A 14,772-nucleotide genomic window follows, 5' to 3' on the forward strand; every position below is an offset into this window, starting at 1 on the left:
AAAAACCAATAGACTTGATTGCCAAAACTGGTGCTGGTACATGAACGATGGCCATTTACCCATATGCTATTAAGCACAGGCCTTGCCCAGGAACATATGCTCAGCTACAAATCCACCACAAGAAATGGGAGCAGATCCTGAACTCAGTTTTGGGCCAGGTTTAAAGTACTTCATAAATCATTGTGCACAATTTACAGGTAACCGCATGGAATGAGGATAAAAAAGGAAAGTGAATGCAGTGGCTAAAATCATCAGTAATTCCTTTGACATTATGAGCTAGTCAATGTATCCATTAGTGAAGCATCTTACTACGCCAGACCAAAGGTCTCCAAATTTGGATGGCTCCTTTAGCCTTCTCCCAAACTATGATGCCAAGTGCACTGAAATCTTGACTTTGTTCATCCCACAAGTAATGGGGAGGCACCCAGAAAGAGGTTAAATGTGCATTCAAAGGCCAACACATAAGCTGGGCTGTGCCCTACAAGAGGGAATGAGAGTAAAGCCCATTCTGGTTTGTGATCGGTTACATTACACGCTCACGATTTGTCCTGCCTCAGCTCAGAAATGTCCTAGGACCAGTCCCATTCTTATCCCTTTACTTCCTCTTTTATGCCCCAAATTGGGCACAATGATACTGGAAATTTTAAAAAAATTATACTCAAATAAAATTATAATTTCTAAGGCCAGAGGGGGTACATCCAAGGATACCGAGGGAGTTAAGCGAGGAAACTGCAGAGGTACTGGCCGTAATCTTCCAATCCTTCTCAGTTACAGGTGTCATGCCAGAGGACTGAAAATTTCAAATATCATGTTTCTCAAATAAGGGTGTAAAAATAAACCCAGCAACAACAGGTCAGTTAGTTGAACCTCAAGTGGTTGGAAAGCTTTTAGAAACTATAATCCGGGATAAAGTTAACAGTCACTTGAACAAGTGTTGATTAATTAAGAAAAGTCAGCACTGCTTTGCTAAGCCATGTTTAAATAATTTGATTGAGCTTTTTGATGATGCAACAGAGGGCCGATGAAGGGTAATGCGGTTGATGTGGTGTACGTGGGATTCCAAAAAGTATAATACTTACAATAATAAGCTTGCCAGCAAAGTTGAAATTCAGGGAACAAAAGGGACAGTGGTAACATGGATACAAAATTGGTTGAGTGACAGGAAATAGAGTGTCGTGACGAACAGTTGTTTTTTGGACTGGAGGAAGATACACTGTGGGGCTTGCAGGGTTCGTGCACAACTTCAAAATTTGCAAATGACAAAACTTGGAATTACTGTGCACTATGAAGAGGATAGTGGTAAACTTCAAGAGGCTACAGTCAGACACACAAACACGAGAGAGATGAAATGTTATGCAGAGAAGCATGAAGTGATACATTTTGGTTGGAAGAATGAGGAGAGGCAATATAAAATAAAATATATAATTCTAAAGGGGATGCAGGAATAGAGGTGCACAGGGTATATGTGCACAAATCATTGAAGGTAATAAAGTACATTGAGATAGTAGTTAAAAAATGACATGGGATCCTGGGCTTTAGAGTGACATAAAGTACAAAAGCAAGGAGGTAATGAAGAATCCTTATAAAACATGGTTTGACTACGGCTTCAACTGGAATATTGTCAAATTATGGGCACCAACACACTTTAGGAACGATTTCGAGAATATGATAAAAGATTTAGGAGAATGAGTCCAGGGAATAGGGACCTCAGTTAGGTGGATAGATTGGAGAAGCTGAGAAGAGGAGAAGATTTAAGAGGAGAGTTGATAGGGGTGTTTAAAATCACGAAGGACCAGGTAGACAAGGGGAGAAAAACTGTTACTGTTGGTGGAAGGGTCATGAACCAGACGGCATCAACATAAGGTAGGTGGCAAAAGAAGCAATGGCGAGGAAAAACTTTGTCAAACAGCGGGTGGTTAGGATTCAGAATGCACTGTGGTGGAGGCAATTAAATCGTGTCTTTCAAAAGGGAATTTGAAAAGCGCCTGAAGAGAAAACATTTGCAGGAGTCTGAGGAAAGGGCTGGGGAGCGGGACTAACTAACTGTCTCCTGCATAGAGCTGACACAAACATGACAGGCCAAATGGCCTCCTTTTGTGTCATAATGTTTCTATGATTCTATTTGTCCAGGTGAGGGCCATGATCTTGGCTTATCCAGCCCTGCTCCTCCTCTCCCATTGACTCGTCCAATGACCAGGCAGGCAATGAGCAAGAATTATTTTTCCTGAATGATATATTCTCAACCCAATTTCTGCAATGTTGTTTCATTTGTTGACAATAAAGTTTGAAATATTTAAAGCAAACAATTGAAGATATAACATTAATTACACCCATGATGTGTCACTCCCAAATTTAAAGCAGCGCTTTTTTTTATCCTTTGCTCAGTAATTAAGTACATGATCCTGTGGTACCAGCAAGATCCCATAGTCAAACTCTCATCTGCGCTGAGTTAACTGATCTCAGCCTAACTGAAATTAAGCTGTCTTCCTGGGCCAAGGGAGGATTGGAAGAGGGGAGCTGGCTTCAGCTCCCAAGTGCCATCTGGTGGCTTCTGCTGGACAATGAGCATACATTGGGTGTCAGTAGCAGCAATGATTTAACTCAGCTCTCATATCACCCATAATTAACCAGCCTGTTGATACTCACTCACTAAATTCATGGTTATACTTCTTGAAGCCTGCTGTAGTCATACAGGGGGCAGAGGAGGACCAGGATGGGAAACAGATGAAAGGGGAAGACAAAAGGAAAGGAAGGGAAGGAGACAGGGAGGGGAGGTGAGAGGAGAGGGACGATGGATTGAGAGGAGAGGGAGGGACGGAGTGCAGATATAGAGGAGAGGGAAGGCCATCAAAGGGAAAGGGAGGGAGGGGATAACAGAGAGGGAGATAGGATTTAGAGGAAAGATGGGGAGGATTTAGAGAGAAAAAGGGAGGGAAAAAAAATCAGCAAATATAAATTGAGTTAGAAATTACCTGCTTAAATTGGACCATAATGTCCTTTGAGAGTTCCATGTCTTTAAACATTCCCTCTAACTTGCTGGTGAAGGCAGCACCACATTCTAAAGAAACAAAATAGGAAATTGTCACAGAGCTCCAGACATTTCTAACTTGATAGAAATAGTTCCTGAAAACAGAACAAGACAGTGTCAGAGTCACGCAGTAACTATGCAGACATACCGTGTTTTAGTTTGGACAGCATTGACTTCTCGGCATCAACAGAAGCACTTTTCCCCACCAGAAGACGTTTTGCCAAATCTTTCTTATAGAAGGCCTCAAATACATCCTTCCCTGTTGGAAAGGAAGTAAATATTGATGCCCAAATTAAGTTACAACATTGAAAGCAAATTGGATTGAATCTGGGATAGAGCTTACTGGGAAGTTCTTTTTTATATATTAAAATAATACCATGTAACGCAAAACAAGTCTTTCCTTTGCGTAGTGAATTTGGTGAATCAAAACTAATAAATGTAACAAAATATGTCTCACTTTCTGAGCCAAACATTCCCAGGTCAGGGACAACGTGGTATCCACATAGGATCAAGCACTCTACTGTTCCCTTAAGTCTCAAGTTGAAGGATAGCCCTACTGCTGCTCATATAACATTGGTACAAGTTAGAAGCAACTGTGTGTTATGGACTCATTAAGCAAGAATGGTGCTGAAAGGAATCCAACTCTACTTCACTTTGGAGATCCGTCAGAGACAGACTATTATCCCAGTCTCATGGCTCAGATATCTACCCACTTCCCAGGAATAATCAAGGACTCCTAGAAGATAATGCAGCACCTAGTGCTAAGAAATTTGATTTTATAAGATTATATTAAGGTTAGCTTTTCTTATTGATGATGCAACTCCATTCTACTAAAGTTCTACAGATGCTGGTACTTACATTCTTACTAGGTGAACTTGCACAGGTAGGGTTTATTTACCACCTTCTGAGTGAAGTTGCACAGGAGCCAGATACCCATTCTTGACGCATAAATCTAGAAGTTGAGTGTTGACAGGTTTTTTGTTCACCAGCAGGCCTCACAATGAGGCTTGGTGCTGTCCGCTTGCAACATCTGCACGCATGCATCTCCGTTAGGATCCACTAGGTAGTGATCAGAAGTAGGAACTCTAATATCTCTCTCAGTACAGAGGGATGCAGAAGCTGTTAGTCATGGCAACGTGACAGATCAGCTATCGCACCTTGCATGACATCTCTATGTGGTATTTGAAAAATACACAAAAGTAATGCAAAATGTACCTACTGGACACTGCTCACTACACTATTCTTCTCTCAAAGCCAGAATCGTGGCTTGGAGATGGTTTGAGAATTTGAATTCAGTTTTAAAACAAAAAGGGAAATTTAAAAAAGCTGGTATAAGTAAAAGTGACAATAAAGCTGTTGAATTGTAAAAAAGCCAACTGCTTCATTAACGTCCTTTAGGGGAGGAAACCTAGGGGAGAATTTTCTCCTCGTTGGGCAGGGGGTCTGGGAGCAGGCACAGGGCCAACTGCCGCCCACGATCGCCTGTGCGCCGCCATTTTGTGTGGGCAAAAGAGCGCAGAAATCTCTCTGAGGCGCTGAGCTGTCTCGGTGATTAATTTAAGAATCGAACATTGTAAAAAAGAGAAAAACTCAGGCATGTCCCCTCATGTGAGTGTCACATTAGCTGGGACATGTTTAAGTACTTTAATAAAACATTTTATTTAATTTATAAACCCTTCATGAAACCTCATCCTGCCCATGGATGAGGTTTCGTGCGAAATGCGAAGGCTGCCGGGGCTCTTTGCCTGCCTGCCAACCTTAAGGTTGGATGGGCAGCCCATACAATCAGTTTAATTAGGTGATTATTGGCCTTAACAGTTCGGCGGGCATGCAGCTGACTCTGGTGCGCGCCCGCTGAACTGAAAATCGGAATGATGTGCGGTGACATCGGGATGGACGACTGACGTCACCAGGCGTCATTTTACACTTTGGCGTGCGCAGCCCGTCTCCGCACGCTGATCAGAAGATTCAGGCCCTACTGTTCTCACCCAGCCAGGCCTACGTGTGACTCCAGTCTCACACTAAAGTGACTAACTCTTAACTGCCCCTGAAGTGGTTTAGAAGGCTACTTAGCTTTACTAAACCACCAGTGGTTCAAGAAGGTACTCCAGCACCACCTTCTCAGGGCAACTAGGGATGGGCAATAAACGTCAACCCTGCCAACAACGCCCACATCTAACTGAAGAATTTAGTGTGCTTTGATGTGCATGGGCTTGATAATCACTGTGCTTAGATAGCACTAATATTAGTGACACTGAAAGGGCTTTGGCATCGGAAACCTTTTTCTCCAACAGTATTTTAAACAAAATTAGTTTCTTATTAAGGACATAGAGAAAAAGAACACTGAACCAGTTTACATGGTTATTCAGCTTTTGCTGTGGTCTAGCTGCCTCACTTAGCATTCTGGCTGGGGCAATATATGCCTAAGACAAAACCAATTCTGAAGTCTAGAAACAAAATTATATTATAAAGGTTTTCAATACAGCTACAAATCAATGAGAAGAGCTCACCATGAATAAATCTAAATATGATCATGATTTTATCCAGCATCCTTTCCAGTTCCTCATCTGTTGCTTCTTTGTTACCAGCTCGCAATTTCGAATCGACATACTTGGCTATAAACAAATTAAATCATATGTTAGGGATGGTTCACTCTGAACAGTGTCACACTGCAATGAAACATGAAGCAATTTGCATTTTGGTTAATAAATTTTTTTAAAAAATCAAGTTTAACTGCAAAAAACCATAAAAGTTGACAGTATGTGCAAAATTTAAATATTAAGCAGGAGGTGAAGGGCAGGAAAATAGGATTAAGTGGACAGCTGTGTCGGAGATTGATATGCTGAATGGCTTCTTTCCATGCTGTAAAGATACTAAGATTGTACAGGAAATGAAGCAGACAAATTGGCTGAAATGACAGCTTATTGAAGATTTTTAAAAGTGGACAGAGGGGAACAGTTCTAGGAGATCCCTGAAAGCAGAACCATGAATGGTCTTTATAATAATGGGGTAAAGCGGCAGGGTGTTTGGGGTGAGGGGGTGTAGAGAAAGAGACAAAAACCAGAATAGGAGGAAAGGAATGTCCAACAAAACTACGGCAGGAGCAGGAGTAGGCCATATGGTCCCTCCGGCCTGCTCCACCATTCAGTAAGATCATGGCTAATCCGATTGTGGCTTCAACTCCACTCTCCTGTTTGTTTCTCATAGCCTTATCTATCAAAATCTGTCGCATAAATTCAATGACTCAGCAACCACTGCTCTCCAGGAGAGAGAATTCACAGACTAACAACCCGCAGAAAAAAATTCCTCATCTCCATCCTAAATGGGAGGCCCCTTATTTTTAAACCGCGTCCTCTAGTTCTACACACCCTGCCCATAAGGGGATATATCCCCCCAGCATCTACTCTGTCAAGCCCCCTCAGAATTATATATGTTTCAAAAAGATCACCTTGCATTTGTCAAAACTCCAATGAACATAAGCCTAGCCTGCCCAACCTTTCCTCATAAGACAAATGCCTCATCCCAAGAATCAACCTAGTGAACCTTCTCTGTCTGAACTGCTTCCAATACAATTATATTCTTAAGTAAGGAGAGCAAAACTGCATATATGCAGTCTCACCAATGAGCTGTACAGTTGTAGCAACACATCCCTACTTTCATATTCCATCCCTCTCGCAATAAAGGCCAACATTCCAATTGACTTCCTAATCACTTGCTGTTCCTCCATACTAAATTTTTGTGATTCATGTACCAGGATACCCAGATCCCTCTGTACCTTAGGGTTCTGTAATCTCTCTCCACTTAAATAATATTCTGCTTTTCTACTTTTCCTACCAAAGTGGACAAGCTCACATTTCCTCATATTATACTCTACCTGCCAAATTTTTGCCCACTCACTCAACCTATCTATATCCATTTGCAGACATGTTATATCCATCTCACTATTTGCTTTCATAGCTGCTTTTGTGTCATCAGCAAATTTAGCTACATACATTCAAGTCTTTTATCAAATTCATTGATACAGATTATAAACAGTTGAGGCTCCAGCACTGATCTGTGACACTCCAATAGTCACAGTTTACCAACTCAAAACAACCCATTTATCCCTACTCTCTGCTTCCTGTTAGCTAACCAATCCTCTGTCCATGCTATGTTATCCCCCACACCATAAGCACTTATCTTGTGTAGTAATCTTTTATGCGGTACCTTATTAAATGCCTTTTGGAAATCCAAGTACCCCATTTTCCTTCCTGCTTGTTACTTCCTCAAAGAACTCTAATAAATTAGTCAACACAATTTCCCTTTCACAAAACCAAGTTGACTCTGCCTGATTGTATTCTGATTTTCTAAATGTCTTGCTACTACCTCTTTAATAATGGATTCTAGCACTTTGATTCTAGGCTAACTGGCCTATAGTTTCCTACCTTCTATCTCCCTCTCTTGAAGAGGTGTTACATTTGGGCTTTTCCAATCTGCTGGCACCGTTCCAGAATCCAGGGAATTTTGCAAGATTACAACCAATGCATCCAATATCTCTGCAGCCACTTCTTTTAAGATCCTAGGATGCAGGCTACCAGGTCCAGGAGACTTGTTAGCCTTTAGTCCAAGTAGCTTTTTCAATACACTTTTCTCTAGTGATGGTGATGGTTATAAATTCCTCCCTCCCTTTTCCCTCTTGATTTTAAACTATTGTTGGGTTTTTTGGTCTTCTACAGTGAAGACGGATATAAAATGCCTGTTCTGTGTTTTTACCATTTCCCTGTTTCCCATTAATTCCCAAGTCTCACTCTCTAAGGGACCAACACTCACTTTAGTTATTGTTTTCCTTTTTATATACTTGTAGAAACTCTTACTAGCTGTTTTTATATTTCTAACTAGCTTTGTCTGATACACTAATTTCTCCCTTTTTTTTGTCATTCTTTCTAAAATTTGTCTGATCTCCTGACCTACCATTAAACTTTACCGTATTGTACATATTTTCTTTCAATTTAATACTATCCTTAACTTCCTAGTTAATCGTGGATGTTGCATTCTTCTCAGGATCTCTTTCTCAGTGAAATATATCTTTGTTGAGTTATGAAATATTGTCTTAAACTTCTGCCACTGCTTCTCCACTGTCTTACTTTTTAAACCTATTTTCCCAGTCCACTATAGTCAACTCTAAATTCATACCTTTGTAACTGCCTTTATTTAAGCTTTAGACACTAGTCTTAGACCCACATTTCTCACCCTCAAACTGAAAGTGAAATTCTATCATGTCGGGTTGCTTTTACTAACAAGGCCATAATCAAAGATGCAATAGCAAATGGGGTTTATTGTTAGAGGTGGTAATGGCAGGAGTGTACAACACTCGGTATCTGACATTATTTCTGTACCCAAAACATAACAAGTTTGTTGTACATCTTTTCCCCATCTCCCGTATGGCCTGAAAGAGCATGCAAATAAGTGTGGCATATACCAAATGACCTAAAAGTATGTTTGTAGGTACAGAACTGCCAAACTGAGGAAATCGGTGAGACATTTTTTCCCCCAAGGGCATTGCTGGCTCAGCCAGCATTTATTGCCCACCCTAATTGCCCTAGAGAAAGTAAGCAAATAAGCAAACATCTGCACAAGTTCAAAAACATACAGAAATATCGTAGTATGCAAGGAAACAGGTGCTGCTTCTCCCCCCAGCCCCCAAATGTCAAAATCTGGATAGAGGTAGCACTTAAGTGTTTGCCTGTGTCAACTCTGTCCCAAGATTTACTGGCAGTGCTCGCGAACATAGCCTCAAATTCAGTGAAACGGGAAAAACCGCAAAAACAGAACAGAATCAACAACAAAAAAAGCACTGCCCCATCCCTCAAGCCTGCTCAGATGTTTCTCTTTGAAAGTATTGGAGCTCTTGAGCGGTGAACATGATACAGGGGATTGTACTCACTGGAACTGAACAGCAGTTGCAATGATCAGTCAGGAATTTACACGTGGTAACATGAAGCAAGTCACTGTTTCCTGTCGGTGCTACGTTTTGCTTGGTTTGTGGAGCTTCCGACTCCCTTAACTTGGGTGGGCAGAAATACGTGATGACAGAGACATTGCTCTCTATTTGGTATCAGAACTTGGGAGTTGAGCCTCATGCCCTTGGATTAAAGGAGTTCCTGAAGCTCTACTTTGAATGATTGGCTCACCTGATAGATGGAGACTCGGGCACGTATTCTGCTCTGTTTCCGAGGTGAGAGTGGAGTTGTGGACGGACAAGAGTTGTTTCAATTATTGAAAGACAAAATGGGTGAGCCTACTGATGAATGTTCTGATTTATTCCTACACTTGCTGATTTTTCTTTCATAGTTATTGCATTCTAAATTTTAATGGGATAAACGAGGAAATAGTTTGATTGGGTGGCTTTGTAAGGATTTAACATCATGTTTTTTGATCAGTTGATTTTTATTCAAACAAAGATTTGAGCTAATCAGCAAGGGTGATTTACATGATTTAAATCATTTTTTCATTTCCGAGAATCTACACCAAATCAGGACTGTTTCTGCTGACAGGTTGACCACTCCCAAGGAAGCGCGCTAGATAGACTTTTAATTATGAAAATCCAAACTGGTGCACCAATGTCCTTTGGACAGGAATGCTGTCATTCATACCCTGTATGGCCTACAAGTGAGTCCAGTCCCACACCACTGTGGTTGAGTAGGGGTAGGCAATGAACACTATTCATTCTCTGGATGTGGCAAGGCTAATGAATAAAAACTGTGAGGGATTGACATTGGTAAGGTAGCAGGGTAAGTTAAAGTGCTGCTATGTGAAAGATGGATCTCAGCGTTGCAGAATGGTTTCATTTACAACACTGTTGGAAGGGCCAAATAAGCATTCACAATCTATATTGGATAAAATTTATATACATAGAAATTAAGTTCTACAAACTGTTAGGTTTACTCACACAGGAATTCTGTGTAGTGCCTAGTGTAGGAACTATTCTGTAGCGTCACTGGGAATTACTGCACCAGTTTATACTCATTATTATAGTTGTTAAATGCTTCATGCTGCAAAGCAAGAGATCAGCCTACCTATCAACTCAGCAGGCTTGTTCGGTCTCTTGTTGATAAACGTCTCAAAGGCTTCCTTCATTGTATTGATGAACTTCTCATTTTTTACAAAGCACACTTCAATGACATGATCTACTTTATCTTTGAAGTCTAGCAGCTCCTCAACCATCGTCTTGTCCTTCTCAGGATTAACCACGATTGTAGTACCAAACATCTGGAAAGTAAGTATCACTTTATGTAGGAAAACATCAATGACCACAATTCTAAGGCTCCTTGCTTCAGTGGACAAATGCTATGGGTGAGAGAACGTGTGCGGAATTTACATTTCACTCTAGAAATAAGTTCCTACACTCAGTTGTATGGGGACCCCTTCCAAAACATCATTATCATTTGCCTGAAGAGCTAATGCACCGTGAAGGAGAGCGATTGCTGTCCATCTGCCCTTCAAGGATGCTTAAAAGGAGACGTCAATCAAGACTGAGAGCATTAAAAGATTCACATCAGGAGAAAAGAAAATCACCCTGCCTCAACAATAAAAAAATTGTATTCATCTAGCATCTTTAACGTACTGAAACGTCGAGGTGATTCACAGAAGCATCTTCAAATAACATTTGACACCAAGCCACGAGAGCAGATGGCCAAAGCCTTGGTCAAAGAGGTAGATTTTAAGGAGCGTCTTAAAAGAGGAAAGTTAAGTAAAGAGGTGGAGAGGTTTAGCGAGGGAAACAAGGAACAAGCCCTTTTCAATTTTAGAACTGGTATACCAACTTTGTAGCAACAACTTATATTTAAGTAGCACCTTCAACATAATAAAATATCCCAAATTGTTTCACAGAAACATAATCAAAGAAAATTTGACAACGAGGCACATAACAAAATATTAGGGCAGTTGACAAAGGCTTGGTCAAAGGCAGATTTCAAGAAATACCTTAGAAGGAAAAAAAGTGAGGTAAGAGAGGCAGAGCGGGTTGGGAAGGACTTCCAGAGCTTAGGGCCTAGACAACTGAAGGCCAGCAATGGCGGAACAATTAAAATTGGGGATGCTCAAGAGTCCAAAATTAGGCAGTCGCAGATATCTTCTATTCTCGTCCAGTCCCAAAAACCTCCAAGGTAGGGAGGGGGCATAGGCCATGGAGGGATTTGAAAACAAGGATAAGAATTTTACAAACACAGCTTTGTTTGAGTGGGAGCCAATGTAACACAACGAGCACAGGGGTAATTAGTGCAAGTTAAGACATGGCCAGCAGACTTTCAGGTGACCTCATTTACAGTGGGACAGCAGCCAGGAGTGCTTTGGAATACTCAAATCTAGAGTTACCAAAGGCACAAATGAAGGTTTCAACTACAGGCGAGTGAGGCCAGGAGCCGCAACCCCCCCCCCCGCCAGCGAGGCCAGGAGCCGCCGCCCCCACCCCCCCTCCACGAGCGAGGCCTTGCATCTTTGTAGGTATATGTCCACACTACCTGCTGAGCAGCCGTGTGAGCTGCAGGAAGGCAAAGTCGGAAGTAAAATAAAACTCAAAGTAAAATTAAAGAATGCAAACTCTGTGTGCTTTTCTTCCTTTAGGTGAAGAAAACAAACTATTGAGTTCTACTGCAACGAGAGCATAGAACTCAATTTGTCATCTGATATGGTATGTTCTCTCTCAATTGGAGAGGCATGCGCTTATAACAATACTATAGCTCATCAGGAAATCCTTTTCCAATGCTTCACCCCTGCTTTTAAACTTGATCTAGGTATTTCAAGGCTGGCACTTTGAAGGTAGAACCACAATATCAATATCACAATAATATTTCACTGGATAGGAGTCCAGAGCTCTTCTGGTCACAGGGGCTGAAGACCCGCTACACAGATAACCTGCATTTAGACCCGCATTGCGCATTGTCCAACTTAGCATAGAACTTGCACAACTTTTACATGCACTAATGTGGTCAGTACCCTCAAAAGGATAAACTCAACATTTTGAAGAAATACCTTGATATATTCATTCCAATGCTGCAAAAGAACCTGCAGACCACCTTTAACCCTGCTGAATAGTTGGTAGAGAAGAGTGAGGTCCGCTATTCTGTTTTCATCAAGTAGGTGATTGAGGCCTGGAATAACAAACATTGAAGCAATGTAAAACTGCCACCCCCAACAACACACATTTAGGTAGCATTGTTAACTCCAAAAATTATTCCAGGGGAAGCACAGGCACAAAGCTGACAGACAGATTGGGGGGATGTGACCAAAAGCTTTGGGTGAGTTTAAATAAGCTCTTAAAAAGAGGTGGCAGTGAGGCAGAATTTACGCAGGAAATTCCAAAGAGTGGGGCTTAGGCACCTAAGGTGGGTAAAATGACAGACAAATGGATATTTGGTGAGTCTGGAGATTGTAGGGGTGGAGGATTCTATGATAGGGAGAGGCAAGGTTATGGAGGACTTAAACACAAGGATTAGAATTATAACATTATGATATTGGGGGGTGGGCGGGTGGGCAGGAGTCAATAGTCAGACAGCAACAACTTGTGCAGTACTGGGTATGAGTAACAGAGATTTGGATCAGTTGGCATCCATGGGGGATGGCGGATGGGAAGTTGACCAAATTACAAATTGCAATAATTTAGTCTGGAGGCTTTAGGGTTTCAGCAGAAGACAAACAAAGGTAAAAGCAAGCCTCACAACGTTAAAGAGGTGAATGCAGATGATCTTTACAGGGTACAATGAAATGTGGTTGGAAAATGAGCCTGGCATTGAAGAGAACGCCAAGATGGTGAACACTGTGGTTCAGTCTGGGAGAGTGGCCAGTGAGGGAAATGGACTTCATGTTGAGGGTCTGGAATTCATAACAGAGCATGGGGGCATTATAGTAAATCAAAAATGGAAACAATAACATTTTGCACAATGGAGTTCCCTGGGATAAGTGATGATAAGTAGCTATTTTACAAGTGTGGCTGGTGGCCAAGCCCACCATTATCAATAAAAAGCATAAGGGGAAGCCCAAGGGATTACAAACCTCCACAATAATAAGTGACAGCAAGGGAATCAAAAGCACTGCCACTGCATGTGGGGCCATTTTATAATGCCAGGGTCAGGCAGTGCTGCTAACGGTTAGGCAGTCGGACCAAAGTGCAGCACGAGGCCAGCAGCTGTTTACTAGAAAATGACAAGACTTAAGTTAAGCAGAAATGTATTTTGTTTTGCTTTTCAGCTTCTTCTCTTCAGCTCTGAAGAAGAGACATACGGACTCGAAACATTAATTCTGTTTCTCTCTCCACATATGCTGTCAGACCTGCTGAGTTTTTCCAGCATTTTCTGTTTTTGTTTTTCTTTTACCTTTCTGGAGAATAGCTGTCAGATGTTCACCAAGAAGTTGCTTCTCAACACTGGAAATCAACCATTTTCTGTAAATCACAAAAGAATCCAACTATTTATTTTGAAAACGTACAATCCCCACTCTAACAATAAAAAAGACAATAAATACGAGGCATCATACAAAGAATGAGAAAATGGTGAAAGGTTCCAGAGAAGCCTCATAAAATGCACACCAATAAACTAGCCTCAGTGAAAGTACTGCAGACAGGTAGAGTCCCTGAACCAAGCATTGGGAGATCTAACCCTGTCAAACTGTACAAGACAAATGACCAAAATCAAAACAAGAGCAAAAAGAGGACAGCATGCCTAATAAGAATCATATTTTGCAAGGAGCCTTGTTCAACAGGAATCTGAATCATAGAACCAGCCTGTACACCAAGACTCAGTCAGCTCAATTTTCACTGGTCACCAGAAAATAGCAAGAGTTATAGATTACACAGAGTTATCAGATGGCACTGACCCACAAAAGCTTACTGGCAGAGAAAGATAAAGAAAATGAGGATCCACAGGAAGGGATCAGGGAAGAGAGACCATCTCTTTCGATGTTGGAACGCACGGATGCATCAGCTTGGCACAAACGCAATATCAACAGTCTAACATGACCACAAGTCCAACCTCCAGATAGAGCCTAGATTTTTTTTTTCCCAAATGTTTATTCGTTCACAGGGTGTGAGAATCGCTGGCTAGGCCAGCATTTCTGCCCAATTCTAATTTCCCTCGAGAAGTTGGTGATGAGCTGCCTTCTTGAACTGCTGCAGTCCATGTGGTGTAGGTACATCCACAGTACTGTAAGGGAGGGAGTACAAGTATCATCACTCAGAATGCAAGCTGATGGATCAGAAACGAGCAAACCTAGTATCCTTGGTCTTGTGACCAGAACATGGGAGACACTGGCCCTGTTCCATGCAACTCCTCCCAATATTGCAAACAGCAGAGGCAATGACCAGCATTTATGACTGAATCATTGCACAGCATACTGTTACTCTCATTCATAAACCTATCAAGGTATAATAATAGGATCCCTTCACTTTGATTATATTCCCAAGATGGCATCAGCATTTCTTTCATGGACAAATCAGTATTGCTTTGATTACAAGGACATAAATAGGAAAAGACCATAACTTCAACGGACACCCTTGCAAGTCGAACCTGCTCTGCCATTCAATGCGATCATGGCCGATCTTGGGCTTCAACTCCATTTTCCCACCCGCTCCCCATATCCCTTAATTCTCTGAGAGACTAAAAATCTGTCTATCCCAGCCTTAAATGTATTCAATGATGCAGCACCCCCGACCTTCTGAGTTGGAGAATTCCAAAGATTCAAAATTCTTTGAGTGAAGTAATTTTACCTCATCT

General features: G+C 41.5%; 1 protein-coding gene across 1 annotated transcript in view; it reads right to left on the reverse strand.

The window, feature by feature from the left end:
• Nucleotides 1–14,772, reverse strand: part of LOC121290630 (cullin-4A-like) — a 56,063-nt gene that overhangs the window by 21,695 nt on the left and 19,596 nt on the right. The window contains exons 9-14 of the mRNA XM_041211309.1: nucleotides 13,378–13,445; nucleotides 12,038–12,156; nucleotides 10,084–10,276; nucleotides 5,539–5,643; nucleotides 3,177–3,287; nucleotides 2,973–3,058 (exon numbers count right to left, since the gene is read on the reverse strand). Of these exons, the coding sequence (XP_041067243.1) occupies nucleotides 2,973–3,058; nucleotides 3,177–3,287; nucleotides 5,539–5,643; nucleotides 10,084–10,276; nucleotides 12,038–12,156; nucleotides 13,378–13,445 (682 nt within the window). The remainder of the gene's footprint in view (nucleotides 1–2,972; nucleotides 3,059–3,176; nucleotides 3,288–5,538; nucleotides 5,644–10,083; nucleotides 10,277–12,037; nucleotides 12,157–13,377; nucleotides 13,446–14,772) is intronic.

The sequence above is a fragment of the Carcharodon carcharias genome, chromosome 18 (assembly GCF_017639515.1).
Source record: "Carcharodon carcharias isolate sCarCar2 chromosome 18, sCarCar2.pri, whole genome shotgun sequence".
Lineage (NCBI taxonomy): Eukaryota > Metazoa > Chordata > Chondrichthyes > Lamniformes > Lamnidae > Carcharodon > Carcharodon carcharias.